Raw genomic sequence first — 13,158 nt, 5'->3', positions numbered from 1 at the left:
AAACTATTTTCCCTTCAGAGATGTGTCATGAATAGCTAAACAATGACTTTGAAATTAAACGCACCATTTAAATGAAAACGATACATCTGCAGCACCACTTAGACTTCACATGATAACACAGTTTATGAATGGGATGAAAGGCCAGCATGAATTGTGACAGATAAGCCTTGTGGACCCAGCTGGGTTCAGGGCAGGGTGCTGAGATCAACAGAGTCTGATTTTATCTGGCAGGCAGAAGGACGGTGTCACTCCAACATGATGATACAAATTAAAAATCTAATCCAGTTTTTTGAAAAACATCCATGTTTTGGGGAAGTCTGAATCCTCTGTGGATAAAATGATGACCAGATAAAACTATTTTAGAGACTGGATCCTGGAAATATTACAGCTACTGGACACATCAGGTGTCAATATCTTCTCATAAATATGCATATTTCTAGATGTGCCTTTAACAAATAATTATCTTTATTGCTGTTGTTGTTATATTCACATAATATGTTCACATCCTTCATTTATTCCAGATAAAAGACAGCATTATCACAGACTCAGTTTGGCTCATTATGGAGATAATCACCCAGGCATAGACCTGATGTGAACCTGAGTCAAGTCACCTGGCGTTCGTTTGTGAGCAGAGCATTAGCATCAGAGAGAGCAACAATTAGCCTCCCCCCACCCCTGACCGTTTGCGCTCATCCTTGCACCAGCAGCCCACCGTCCCCTCCCCACCCTCTCCACCAGGTCCTGATAGCTTTTCATGGCTGTTAAAAGCGAACAACAGGCCAGACTGCTATCTATCAGAGGGCAGGCGGCAGGATGGGGTTATCAGAATATCAATTTCCATATCAAACTGCAAACACAACCAGCTTTCAGAAGCCCTTGTAGTAATTTCAGACGGCGTGCATGCCAGGCTCAGTCGTATGCTGCATCACTTGAGTGAAACTCTGCAAGAAGTTAAAGTGGTATCTTGTTTACACCTGACTTTTTCTGTTTATGTCCATGCTTTGTTTGTGGAAAGATCATTTTAGTGATCAAATATCTTTGTAACTACTTGACTTGTATAATCTCAGAAGATATTGAGATACCTCACTAAAGCTGAAAATGATGTTGTTCAACCATAAGCTCAGTTTACGAAGACACAAAATACAAAGCAAAGCAGCAAACTGTGACATTTGAGAGGCTAGAACCAGGAAATGTTTGGGGGGATTTGCTTCATAAACGACACTCTTATCTGCATTTTTCAATTGTAGATCTATGCATTTGAAGAAAGGGAAAACACTCTAGAAAAGTGTCATGCTCCTTCTTCTTTCAAACAAGTGATTTAAGCTTTGAATTAAATGGAAAATTGATAATGTCATTAAGAGCGAACCTGACATTCATTTTTAACTGTTTTTAACTGTTTCTCTATCCCTGATTTAAAAAAAACCTCCTGAGCTGAGACTGAGTGTGCCTAAATTCAGCTAATTAAAAAACCAAACTCTGGGATTTAACATGTTTTTTTTTTTATTAAACCAGTGAGAACTTAATTATGAACACTTCAACGCATCTCAAATATGCAAAGCCACTCCAGCTGTGATAACACTGGTGTGGATGATGATGTGAGTGTGTCTGTTTCCAAATAAAGACCAGACAAGTGTTCAGACATCTCCCGCAAATCCTGCCAAGTGTGACAGGAAAAAAGGCAATATTTGTCCCTCACCTGTTTCAGACATTAATACTGCAGATGACGACCCAGATATGTGGTGTAAGTTATTACTGTATAACTCAATCAAACAGGTTCTTGGCCAGCTGGCTCAAGGCTGGAGGGTTGGGCGGTAGGGTCTTTGGTAGGGCCAGACACTTCAGATTCAGACGGAGATAGATAATCAGGGAGTGAAAGCAGCCAAACTTGCGAGCGGCAGCATTTGTCTTGTGGGGCAACTGTATGTGAGAGGACTGGGCTGCATGCCGGTACCAGAATTCTTGTGTTAATGCAGCAGAGAAAAGAGGAAGAGTTTGTATTCATGGCTATCTATAGACAGGAGTGGTGCCTGTGACATAGCAGCTGCTCCCCAGAGAGCAGTGACACATTAACCTTCAGCCAGCTGTCTTGGCCTGCCGCTTAAACATGAGAGCTCACACACTCAGAGAGGACACACACTTTTATTAGCAAAAGACAGAGTCAACAAATTAAAGGCGTCCAAAAAGTCAATGGAGTTTGGTTTTAAACTGTGTTGTAAAATGTAAAATGTGTCACTGCATCTGTAAAAGTAGAGTATGAAGCACTGGCAAAAACACTTCTGTTCATGTGCATGCTCACCCACACTCGCACACACCCACAACCCGCACACATACTGGACCATCATCTGATCTGCACTGGGACTCGAGGGATCAGCCCTGCGTAGCTACAGCTGTTTCACAGCGGGTCAGGTTACCCTGCCACCACCATCCCCAAGGCCTTCACCAAGGGAACGACCCCACGTCAAAACCAACACACACGAGCACACTGCTGCTGCCGCCCCCACCCACCCCTGTCCCAAAAGCTTCCTTTCCCTCTTGCTGGTACCGGGCTCAACACGAGGCGTTCTGAGTCCGAGGCCGACACACCTCCTGAAGCTCCTGAATCATTCACATCTTGAAAGGAAGCTCAGCAGCTTGTGGCTGTCGAACTGAAACCTGCTCACAGGAAATGAGCGAAAGTGCTATGACAGCTCTTTCATTCAACCATCAGCAAAACAAAAACTATAACCAGCAACAAGCAGGACTGCACTCAGTAATTCTAACCCCTACCTCAGTTCATTTTCCTAGTACTGGCCACAGTGTTTCTGCTTCACAGTATCAAAAAAAGATGGCTCTGAATGCTTCTTCCCTTATTTTTTGATCAGACTATGTCTTACTCAAGTCAGATTTTTGACTACTTACAACTTGACAGCTGCTTGACAACATTTAATATTTCAGGTGGTTGGTTTGTTTTGCTAAATGAATAAAATAAACTATTTAGAAAAACACAGATTTGAATACAGTATTTAAAAGTTGTTTTGGTCTCTGTACCGAAACTCAAATGTGCACAATCCTAGTAACAAAGTTTGTTTTCTTGTGTAGGTAATTAGCTCTAAATCAGTATCATTAATTAGACTCTCGGCAGAATCAAATCATGATATGATCTCATGTTGTAAAAAGTTGAAACAATTAGATGATTCATTGATTAGTCAGTTGAGAGAAAATTAATCACTAGTTCCAAAAATGATCCTATTTGGATATTTGCTCTTTTATCTTAGTCCTCTATGATATTTAACTGAATATTTTTGTCAATTTGATTGTTTTATAAGTGCTTTTGCCAGTTTATAAGATTTTGCCTCACCAAGACTAAAGCAGTAATGCAATAAACTGCACCTTCATGAAGATTATAATGTACTCATTGTATTAGTTTTAGCTATGTGTACCTAATACACTGCAGATAATGGAAAATTTCTTTACAATGATTTCAGCCTGTATCTCTCAGCCCCAGTTAACAGTATTTCTAACATGTGCTCTGAGTCAGCAGACATAGAATGAGGCAGTCAAAACATATGTGGCAATAAATATGTAGCCACATGGGCTCCAGGGTGTTCTCACACCAAAATGAACTTCCTCATCTGTTTGCCATGAGAATCAACCCTCTCCACAACAATGATGTCTTCCTTCTGGACATCCTGTTAACTTCACACTCACAGTTACACCACCACACAGGTTGACTCCCTATCAGAACTACAGGAATTCATTGAAAGCTGAGATTCCTAGAAACTGCAGTGTGTCTTTCTCCAACTGTTTCCCATGCAGGCTGCTGTCCTGGCCTTCCCTACCTACACAACAGCTGACAAGGCTTAAAGCTGTTAATACCGATTGTGTGTGTGTGTGTGTGTGTGTGTGTGTCAGAGTTCAGAGACTGGTACAGTCTGCGCAGCTTGTGCTTCAAGTAGATGATGAAAAAAAATATTTTGGACTAGAAAGACAGGACATCTCTGATATGTGGGTCAGTGAATGTTTTGGTAGCAACTATGCAAGACGATACATGCAGAGCCGCCGCCAGCCATAGCCCTGCCTTTTTTTTTTTTAACAACCTCGTACAGTTTAGTGACAACCAAGCAAGCAGCCGACTGTTTGTGTTGCACTGAGAGGAATTAAAAAACAAAGCAGACACAAATGTTTAACTCGCACAGGAGGAGAGGAGAGGGGGAGTAGGAGTGATAAACTATTAACCGCTCTGAACTTGCTTTACCATTCATGTGTGCAGCGTGTAGCTCATAACCTCACAGTTTGTTTTAGTTAAATGCGGCCATTGACCGGTGAATGGGACAAAGCTCACACAACAAAACGGCTGCATTCACATTCACACCGAGAGCTGTGAAGTAAACATCGCTGCATTGTTGAGCCCAGTTTTGTTTTCACAAGCAGGTTGGTGGAAATGTTTCTTGAGTCTCTCACTCACTGGTGCTACTGCTGCTTCTACCGCCGCTTCGTTTCTCTCTGCGGTAAATCCACAGAAACTACACCGAAAACGAGCTCTCTCAATCTCTGTCTCTCACCAGAAACGATGAGCGTTGCTCCGACCGGAGTCCCCGACCTCGGAGCTTCTTCTCAGGCCGGATGCCGTCTTTCCCTCCGTGTGTGACAAACAAACAACAAAAAAGCACCGATCGCTTCTCCTTCTCCTTCTTTGTGGTTTCGGTGGTAGCTACTTTCTGGTCTCTCCGTGTCGCTTAGGTCCGCGGGGTTGTATCGTCCAGCAGCATGGTTCCTTTTCAGGCTTTTTAAAGTTTCACTCCCCCCGGTAGGAAATAGGAAGCGCCGCTGTTGGTGTGTGGTTTTTTTCAGATCGGAGAGACCGTGGCAGTTGTGAGGTACGGTGGTGATTACTGGTTGATCTGAGTGTGTCCTCTGCCTGCCACCACACAGCCGTGTCATCTAAATGTCAGCGGGGAAACAGCACCACCCACCTGTCGGTGCTGGAAACGACACGGAGCGCTGTCAGAGCGGCACCACAGCGGCCCTTAGTGGAGGAAATGCTGCAGCCCCACACCTCTACACCCCAAAACACCCTGCTGGCAGTTCACTAGGTTCACATATTTAAAACTAATGCAGTCTAATACACGAGTCCTGCAATAAATCCTACTTCCATGAGGGTTATAAAATTCAGTTTGTGTTGAAACTGTTTAAAGAGATGTTGGTTCAGTTTCATTTTGGTGGCTGCTGTCTGTTGTTGGCTGTATTATATGGAAAGAGGTGTGTCTGTTTCTTTTACATCCACTCATTGATTTGAAAATAATATGACCACCTGTCAACATAAGACTGTGCAGTTTGGTGCACCTCTCTAAAAGAAATTCAATAAAAATGAGCATTATAAGCTTCATGAAGGAGGATTTGTTGCTGCGTTGTTGGATTAAACTGCATCAGTTTTTGCAACACAGCAAAATCTTTCAGCTTTCAGTGTAAGAACTGAAAATAAAAATACAGTTATTTAATCTCTTGTTAAAGTCTTAATTCAACTACAACTATATTTCTTTAAGTGTTTAAACAGCATTTGTAATATGTCATTTTTTAATGACAATGTCATACTTTGTTCTGCTTTCCCTTCAGCAGGGACAGAGAGTGTGATCATAATTTGGTGCAAATTAAGTGTCATTTTCCTCCTCCTACATGCTTTTTCTCATTTACCTGAGCAAAACATTCTCAAACCCTCCAATTTCCTCTCACTTCCCCGAACAACAATCCCTCCACCTCAGATTGCCCAGCAAAACAATTTAAACATTCACTCTTTTCTAGGGCACAGCCAGAATTCAGGTGGGAAAAAAACTCAAACAAACAGAGGGCTGCATACTTTCCGGCACAACTTCACGCAGAGGCAGAGAGAGCGGCCTTGTTGAGGTGCCCATTTCAGCTGGATCTGCAAATGAGACATTTGGCAAGAAAACACTGCTCCAACTCTGAGCCCCGGGTTTATGTCATTTTTTTTTTTTTTTTTTTTTACAGAAATGTCAGTGTTTTTGTTTTCTGACATCCATCTTTTTCCTGGTAAATCCAGGTATTAACAAGGCAAGTGGTGCATATTCAGCCTGTAGGGTAAATAATGTAGTGAGCCCTAAGGTCTTCCCTCTATGGTACAATTGAGGAAACAGGCCCAAATGTTAGGTCTACATATGGTGTCACCTCACCTTACTTTAATTGCAGCACAATGACTGAAAAACTAAGTGGTTCAGGGATCTCAACAAGTTTATCAGGTCAAAACTGAACCTCAGCACCTCCCTGTCCCCTCTCTGCTGTCTGCTGGATTCAGTCTCTTATCAGATCTGCTCGGTCACTCCCTCCCTCCTCTGACAAGCAGTCAATATTCCTCCAGGCTCCCACCCCACCTCTCACATACGTCTTACTCACCTCTCTCATTCCTGTTCTCGTCCATTGCTTGTATCTCAACAATTCAGACACAGAGCTAAAGATGTCCTGCACGTATGCGACCCTCCTGGCTCTCCTTACTGTGCTCTTTGCACTTTCCTGTGAGTCTTCTGATGCAGAGGAATGTGGGATTTAGATTTTTGTGGGGGGTTTTTGCATCTGACTTGCATGTGGATTTATATATCAGGAGTATCTTGTTTTGGCACATTAATGATAGCTGCTTGTTTTCCTAGTTTTTCATGGAGAGGTAAGCACCTAGATTCTGTGTTTTAATTTAGAGCGTTCATGTTTTGTTCTGTGACCCAGTGTCTCCAGAGGCCGACTCTGCAGCTGTGCCCAGCAGCACAGGCAGCGCTAAAGATCCACAAGGTGAGGAGCTGCATCAGCTGCACCTCTTCTGCTATACATCCTCTCTTCTTATCCCTTTATGTTGTGAGCTGAACCTCCTCCTGCTTCCACAGCAGGTCCACTGAAGAGGATTTTCATGAAGGAGGCTGACGCCTCAAACTTCTTCAGAAGACGCAGCAGACGGGGCGTGAAGTCTCAGGATGAGATTAACGGTGAGTTCGCTTTGACTAGCCAAGGTGGTGTGTGTGGTTGTATGTTTGTGGTAGCGGTTGGCTTTCGTACTTCATTATGTAAGTAAGTACACATTTTGGCAGCAGATGTAGTCTCACACTGATTTCCACACCGTTATGCCAGAATGGACTTCATCATGTTGCATCCAACTTGGTAATATCAATGATGATTCACTAGAAAAGCATTTGTCCTATTAAATCATTAAGTCTCATTTTCAGGATTCAATATTTAAGGAGTAGCCAAAGAATCCTGTATACTTTATTATTAGTGATTTATTATGATTGAAAAACTTTTTTAATTCCTTGGATTCTTCACAGTCAATAGTTTTCGATCCTACACACCAGTCTACAAAGCTTTGCAGTGTGCAAGAAGTTGCCAAAGTGCTTACAGAAATCCTCACAGTCCAGCTGCCTTTTCTCATCAGAATTTTACATATTGTTTGCTTTATTGTTATTTGATTAAACAGCTGTCTGGCTGAGGGACAAATGTTGAAAGTTAGCCTGGCACACATTTACAGTGACGTAGATGAATGTGCATTATTAAAAAAAGAAAAGAAACAAATACATTAAATAACTCCAGTGTTTCTAGTGAAGGTTTGCATACTTGAGCCCCTTTGGGGAATTTGTCTTGTACAACAGGCGCTTGAAAAAGAGATAAAAAGTACTGGTGTCAAGTCAAAGTTTGTAGCAGCTGAATTCTACATGGAACAAAATAATACCTCTTTTTGTCCTCATCCTTGGCAAAAAGAAGAATGGTATTGTACTGGAAACAGGTGGTACTGTATAGTATAACTCTTGTGATGGAATTATTTCTCCTGTTTTAAAAAACTGAAATTTGAGGCACAGTAGTAGATGAGATGACTGACATTAAGAAAAACATGTTTATTGCAGTCTGAATGTTTCCATAACTCGCAGCTGCCAGCAGCTGTTAACTGTTCAACCTCAGATCTGCCTGGTCACACAGCAGCTCTGCTGGAGGCTGCAGCAGGAGCCACAGGGCAGCATGGAAGTGACACAAACTCACACCAGTGCAGATCTGTCAATATTCTCCTTAAACTTTTTGCGAAAATTCACATGCTGTACAATGTTTGACATTCTTCAGTGATTTAACAGCACTCTTATGTACAGTTCTGCCAACAGGAAGGTGAGAGCACACACAGAGGCTGCTACTCTGAAATGGAGTTGTGTAACATGCTGTGGGGCTGTGTGCACGAATCAACAACAAGACACTTTGTGCAGTTAAAGGAGGAATAAAATGAACACAAAGCAGAGAACACAGTGAAAGGACTGAGATGGACGAGTGAGTGGGTGAGCAGTTGGGAGCTGAATGTGGAATGTGCCGACACACAGGCAGAAAGGGGTCAGATAAAAACCAAGTAAAAAAAAAAGTGAGACAAATAAATTGTGCTCACTTTGAAGAGCCTCTCCTGCTGCATAATGATATAAAAGCAGAACATTTCTCTTGCAGGTAGATGAAATTTGCAAAGGAAAATATTTGATATATGTATTAGTTGTTTGAGGGAAAGTTTTGGATCTTAGACTCCAAACGAATGCTCCTGTGTGACTTCAGGGTTTTTTGTGGGAGGTGTTTAAGGCATCAGAAGCAGGTCAGCTGTGGTGTGTCAGGTGAAGAAAATGATAGATAATTAAACCTGGCCTGCAACATCTAAAAGGGATAACAAACCAAAAATAGTGGCTAGTTGCCCTCAGTACTCAATCTAGTAAATATGAATTCTTGACATGAGCCACAGCCTCACACTGCATGCATAGACTTGTGTATGGAATCCTGGTAAAAGGTCAAAGATCATGGCCTGACTTCGGAAAGGTTAGCATGGCTATGCCAAAGCTTTCCTGTAACAGCTAACTTGCCCACACATGACAACAACTACTCTAATGTGTTCTGGTCTTCTTCATATGTCCAATTTTGCCGGAGGTCACATGGAGGCCTCATTTCTCTGTATATACTATACTATTCAATCATTATTTATACTGCTTATCCCTTAAGGGTCGCGGTGGGGTACACCCTGTACAGATCGTCAGTCCATCGCAGGGCCAACATATATAGACAAACAGCCATTCACACTCACATTCACACCTAGGGCCAATTTAGAGTCACCAATTAGACTAATTGTCTTTGAACAGTGGGAAGAAGCTGGAGTACCTGTACAGAACCCACCCAGGCAGAGGGAGAACATGCAAACTCCACTGGGGCTCGAATCAGGAGACAACGGTGCTAACCACTGCTCCACCATGCCACTCTGTATCTATACTAGATAGTAGTCTAAATTCTAACATATATCTAATATATATATATATATATATATATATATATATATATATATATATATATATATATATATATATGCAGCAAGGGGGACAAAATCCACAACATCTTTGTTCTGTGTAAAAATGCAATCTGAAATTTAGCTGAAGTTAAGTCTGAGTAAAATAGATCAGGTGGATACCTTCCAAAGTTATCCCTCTTTATGTTATTCCTCCAGTGCAGCAAGTCTTGGAAAACACAAAGAGTGAGTTTCATACATGGGCACAGGGTTCAACAGTATTTATCTAATCTGAATTGTTTCAAATCCCTTATTGAAACTTTGAGTTAATTTTTTGGTGGGAAATGGAAAGAGATCTTAGATGTAAAGAAAATATGAACTCAACATCATACAGAGATTCTGCTGTGCCAAAAGGGTGCAGGGCTTCCACTGCATATTTTCTTGATGATCTTTGAGGTAAAACAGCATTTGCTCCTCACTCAGAGGCTTTGCTACAGCTGCAGAAGCAATACACAACACAGTGGAAATAAAATTATTTCTTATTCAGCAAATATCAACAAAATAAATCAATGAGTTTTCTGCATGCATGATGCATTTAATGTAGCCTCCAAGCAAAGCTTACATTAATGGTAGGCTGTGAGAAGATATCAAAAATGTAGCAAGCTGACATGATGGACAACAAATAAATATTTAAGCGGCTGTTTCAGCCAATGACTTCATTGTACATTTGGGCACGTGAGTTCTCTATGAAGATGGACTTAAAAAATATTAACCTATCTTTTCAACCCACACACTGCAATTCTTTGTGGATCAAAGAAAAGGGTGAGACATGAGTCATTAGCTTCTTTCCATCACTTGGGGGTCCACATTTTGTGTCTTGGTGTGTCAGCCTTGGATACAATCAGCTTCTATGAATCACAGCTTCACCAAAAATACCAGCTTCCTGAAGTTCACAGAAAGCACTGTTTGTTCTAACTTGGTGATTCAGTTCTGTGGTTTTTTTTAGTTTTGTGATGTTCAACAGTTATTGTGTTGAGTGTGTGTCTTTACTTGTAAGTGAGCTTTCAACTGAAACTGTGGGTCTTTTTTGTTGCTGCAGTTTATTTCCAGAGTGTTCTGCAATGATATAAAGTAATTACGTACATTTATTTGTGCGTTACTTGAGTATTTCTATTATTACTACTTAGCACTTCTACTCCATTTAAGAGGGAAGTATTATATTTTTTGTCAAATAAATAAACTACATTTATTTACAGTTGAAGCTACTAGTTCCTTTTCAGATTAAGATTCAACAAAAACAACAACATAAACATGATAAATATGGAGCATTGTTAAAGAGATTAACTGAAAATTGTTGAAACCATCCACCTCAGCCAGCTACAACAGTAAAACCTTTGTTGTGTGGAACTATAATGACATTTTTGTTGAATCAGCTGATGATTCAGCTATATTTTGCCAAAGAAAAACATGACTAATGTGAATGTATCTTATTTTTGGCAATCAGATGTCTATTGACAAGATTAAATAATAAAATAAAAGTAGTAGTGTTTTGTTTACAATAACTAAAACGGTGTAAACTGGATTCAATTTCATCAATCAGATTTTTTCAGACTAAAATTTTCAGCTTCCAAACCTATACTGACAAGTGATCCAAAGAGAAAGTCAGCTTTTATATCCAAAGTGGTGGCTCCTCTTGTTCTCCTATATCCTCTCCTATTAATCACATCATGTGATCTGGTGATTTTTACTGAAGTAGGATATTTCAAGCAGGACTTTCAGTTGTAATGGAGTATACATTGCTGTATTGGTACTTTTACTTAAGTAAACCGAATACTTCTGTAATCCCAAGTCAAAGTAAATATACTTTAAATCACAGCTGCCTTATCCAACAGTAAGCTAAGATGTAGGTTAGTGGGAACACTTATTAATACAGTTAATTTACCTTGTTGACCCTTTAACATCTCAGTGGTGTTCTCCGGCTCTGGGTTCTTGGCTGAGTCTTGAGATCCAGCAAGGCCTCTTCAGCAATGCGTACAAACTCCAACACCGCGAAAAAAATACATTAACTTTAACGTTACAAAGTAGCCTAAAGGAACAGTTAGCTACGTAAACATAACCACCTAAGTTACGTTCATGGAAGTGGTGATGACTGCACACACGAGCCGATCAACTCCACTGGTAAAGTTTGGAAGCCAAGTTTTGACGGCGTTTTATGGTCGATTTCTTGCATTTTACGCCTTAGAAACAACGACGTTTGGTACTCGATAAATGCCTCGCGTTGGTTTATCGGACTTGTCAATTTGGGCAACCGTGAACAGCGTAAACCGTAGGCAGAGCCACTTCCGGGCCGCTCGATTTGGGATCTGTCCAATCATAAACAAGGACCGGAAATGTTGTGCTTTGGCCTTCAGGGCCACTTTAGTGATAATGTCTCATGTTTACAAATACAAACCTCATGTACCCTAAGAGGAACCAATCTGGGCTCCAAACACAATTTTATTCTAACGTAATTAAATAAATGAATAAGGGAGCATACTAAATTGTTGCAGGTCTTACAGAAGCAGATATTACAATATTACTACAAATAATCCTCTGTTGTTCAGTGTACTGACTCTTTGGTACATATGAAGGTCTTTTGGGTACCCTGCCCCTTGAAAAACTCACCTGTAAAACTAGTCTTCATACCACTGCCACATACCAAAAATATCATTTTTTATGTTTCAGTTAGTTAGTCAGTTCAGGACTACCAATGTCTGGTCATTCCTCAGCAAATAGCAGCTCTGGGTTGAAATGACTTCTGAATCTAAAATGTTTTTTTATTCTACGCTCAGTTATTTCACCATCATCCTCCTCTGTGCTTGCAGCTGAGCAGAGGCTGGTTTTGGCCGCAGATGAACGGAAAAGAGAATTTCACGAGGAGAAGAGGAATGAGTTTGAGAGCCACGCTGAAGAGGAGCATGATGGTATGTGAACTCCTCATATCTGATGTAGCTGAGAGGGATGAGTTCATTCACTGTACAAACTCATTCATCTTAAATTCTGTTAATCTTCCAGAACAAGATGAGAGGACCAGAGAGAGCACAGAGCAGTGGAGGGAGTTTCACTATGACGGGATGCATCCTCCCCATGAGTACAACCGTCACGCCATCTGAGCCAGAGGGGCAGTGAGAGAGGAGGGATGTGTCAACAGAATAACAAGTTTTAACTTGTTTTTAAACCTCGAGTTGTTGACATTGGCTTTTGTTCCTCATTGTTTGGGCTCCTACTGCTTTATTTGTAAAAGTAATAATAATAATAACATTTTTTTACCCCATTTTTACACTATTATTTTTTTTCTCCAATATGTAGATAAGTAATGAGGTGATAACCCTCTTTTTGTCACAAACTGTGCTTGAACATTTGATGACAATGACAAAATAGGGTAATAGCCATACAGTATTTTTATTATCATTATACTAAATAAGTAAAAATGTTTTATATGTTACAGGTCATGCATGAAGAAATCGTTATTGCTTTTATTTAGGGCTGCAGCTAACAATTATTATAATCATTGATTAATCTACAGTTTATTTTCATGATTAATTGATCAATCTTGTCTTTAAAATGTAAGACAAGAGTAAAAATTGTGATGATGGTGAATTAACTTCCAACCAACGGTCCAAAAGCGAAGACAGTCAATTAACTATTACTGTTTAAACCAGCAAGTAGTCACATCAGTGAAGTTGAAACTAGTGTCTTTTTTAAATTAGTCTTAATGTTACCAGGAATGATCAAGCTACTAATGTTTTGGGATCAATAAATAATTTAAAAACCTATAATATATATCAATGACAATTTATAAGAGATGTGCATATAGTCTAATTAAATTGATATTTACTCACTGTCAAAGAAAC

The 13,158-nt window shown here is 40.4% G+C and overlaps 2 protein-coding genes across 5 annotated transcripts in view; one reads left to right on the top strand and one right to left on the bottom strand.

The window, feature by feature from the left end:
• The window catches only part of LOC108888507 (cyclin-dependent kinase 17), a 30,900-nt gene extending 25,825 nt beyond the window's left edge, over positions 1 to 5,075 (bottom strand). Inside the window, exon 1 of the mRNA XM_018684509.2 lies at positions 4,542 to 5,075. The gene's annotated coding sequence lies outside the window, so the exon portion shown is untranslated. The remainder of the gene's footprint in view (positions 1 to 4,541) is intronic.
• On the top strand, positions 2,111 to 13,151 carry ucmab (upper zone of growth plate and cartilage matrix associated b). 4 transcript variants are annotated; one of them, XM_051073245.1, is made up of 5 exons: positions 2,111 to 4,487; positions 6,712 to 6,774; positions 6,867 to 6,965; positions 12,130 to 12,228; positions 12,320 to 13,015. In XM_051073245.1, exons 1-5 carry the CDS (start codon positions 4,421 to 4,423, stop codon positions 12,415 to 12,417), a joined length of 426 nt encoding a protein of 141 aa, XP_050929202.1. In that variant the 5' UTR covers positions 2,111 to 4,420; the 3' UTR covers positions 12,418 to 13,015. The 4 variants fall into 4 exon arrangements, with proteins under 4 accessions (XP_050929202.1, XP_050929203.1, XP_018540029.1 ...); XM_051073246.1 differs by having other exon boundaries at positions 2,113 to 4,487; positions 6,870 to 6,965; XM_018684513.2 differs by lacking the exon at positions 2,111 to 4,487 and adding an exon at positions 6,226 to 6,506 and having other exon boundaries at positions 12,320 to 13,151.
• The last annotated feature ends 7 nt before the right edge of the window (positions 13,152 to 13,158 follow it).

The sequence above is a fragment of the Lates calcarifer genome, linkage group LG10, assembly GCF_001640805.2.
Source record: "Lates calcarifer isolate ASB-BC8 linkage group LG10, TLL_Latcal_v3, whole genome shotgun sequence".
Lineage (NCBI taxonomy): Eukaryota > Metazoa > Chordata > Actinopteri > Centropomidae > Lates > Lates calcarifer.
The sequence above is the reverse complement of the archived record's forward strand: the minus strand, read 5'-3'. Positions and strand labels throughout refer to the sequence as shown.

What these genes read in the sequence shown, in the direction of transcription:
- ucmab (XM_051073245.1), top strand. Translation starts at nt 4,421, where the DNA reads ATGTTTCTTGAGTCTCTCACTCACTGGTGCTACTGCTGCTTCTACCGC. An exon ending in CAGCGCTAAAGATCCACAAG is followed by an intron (nt 6,775 to 6,866) that starts GTGAGGAGCTGC and finishes CTGCTTCCACAG; the next exon opens with CAGGTCCACTGAAGAGGATT. An exon ending in CGCTGAAGAGGAGCATGATG is followed by an intron (nt 12,229 to 12,319) that starts GTATGTGAACTC and finishes TTAATCTTCCAG; the next exon opens with AACAAGATGAGAGGACCAGA.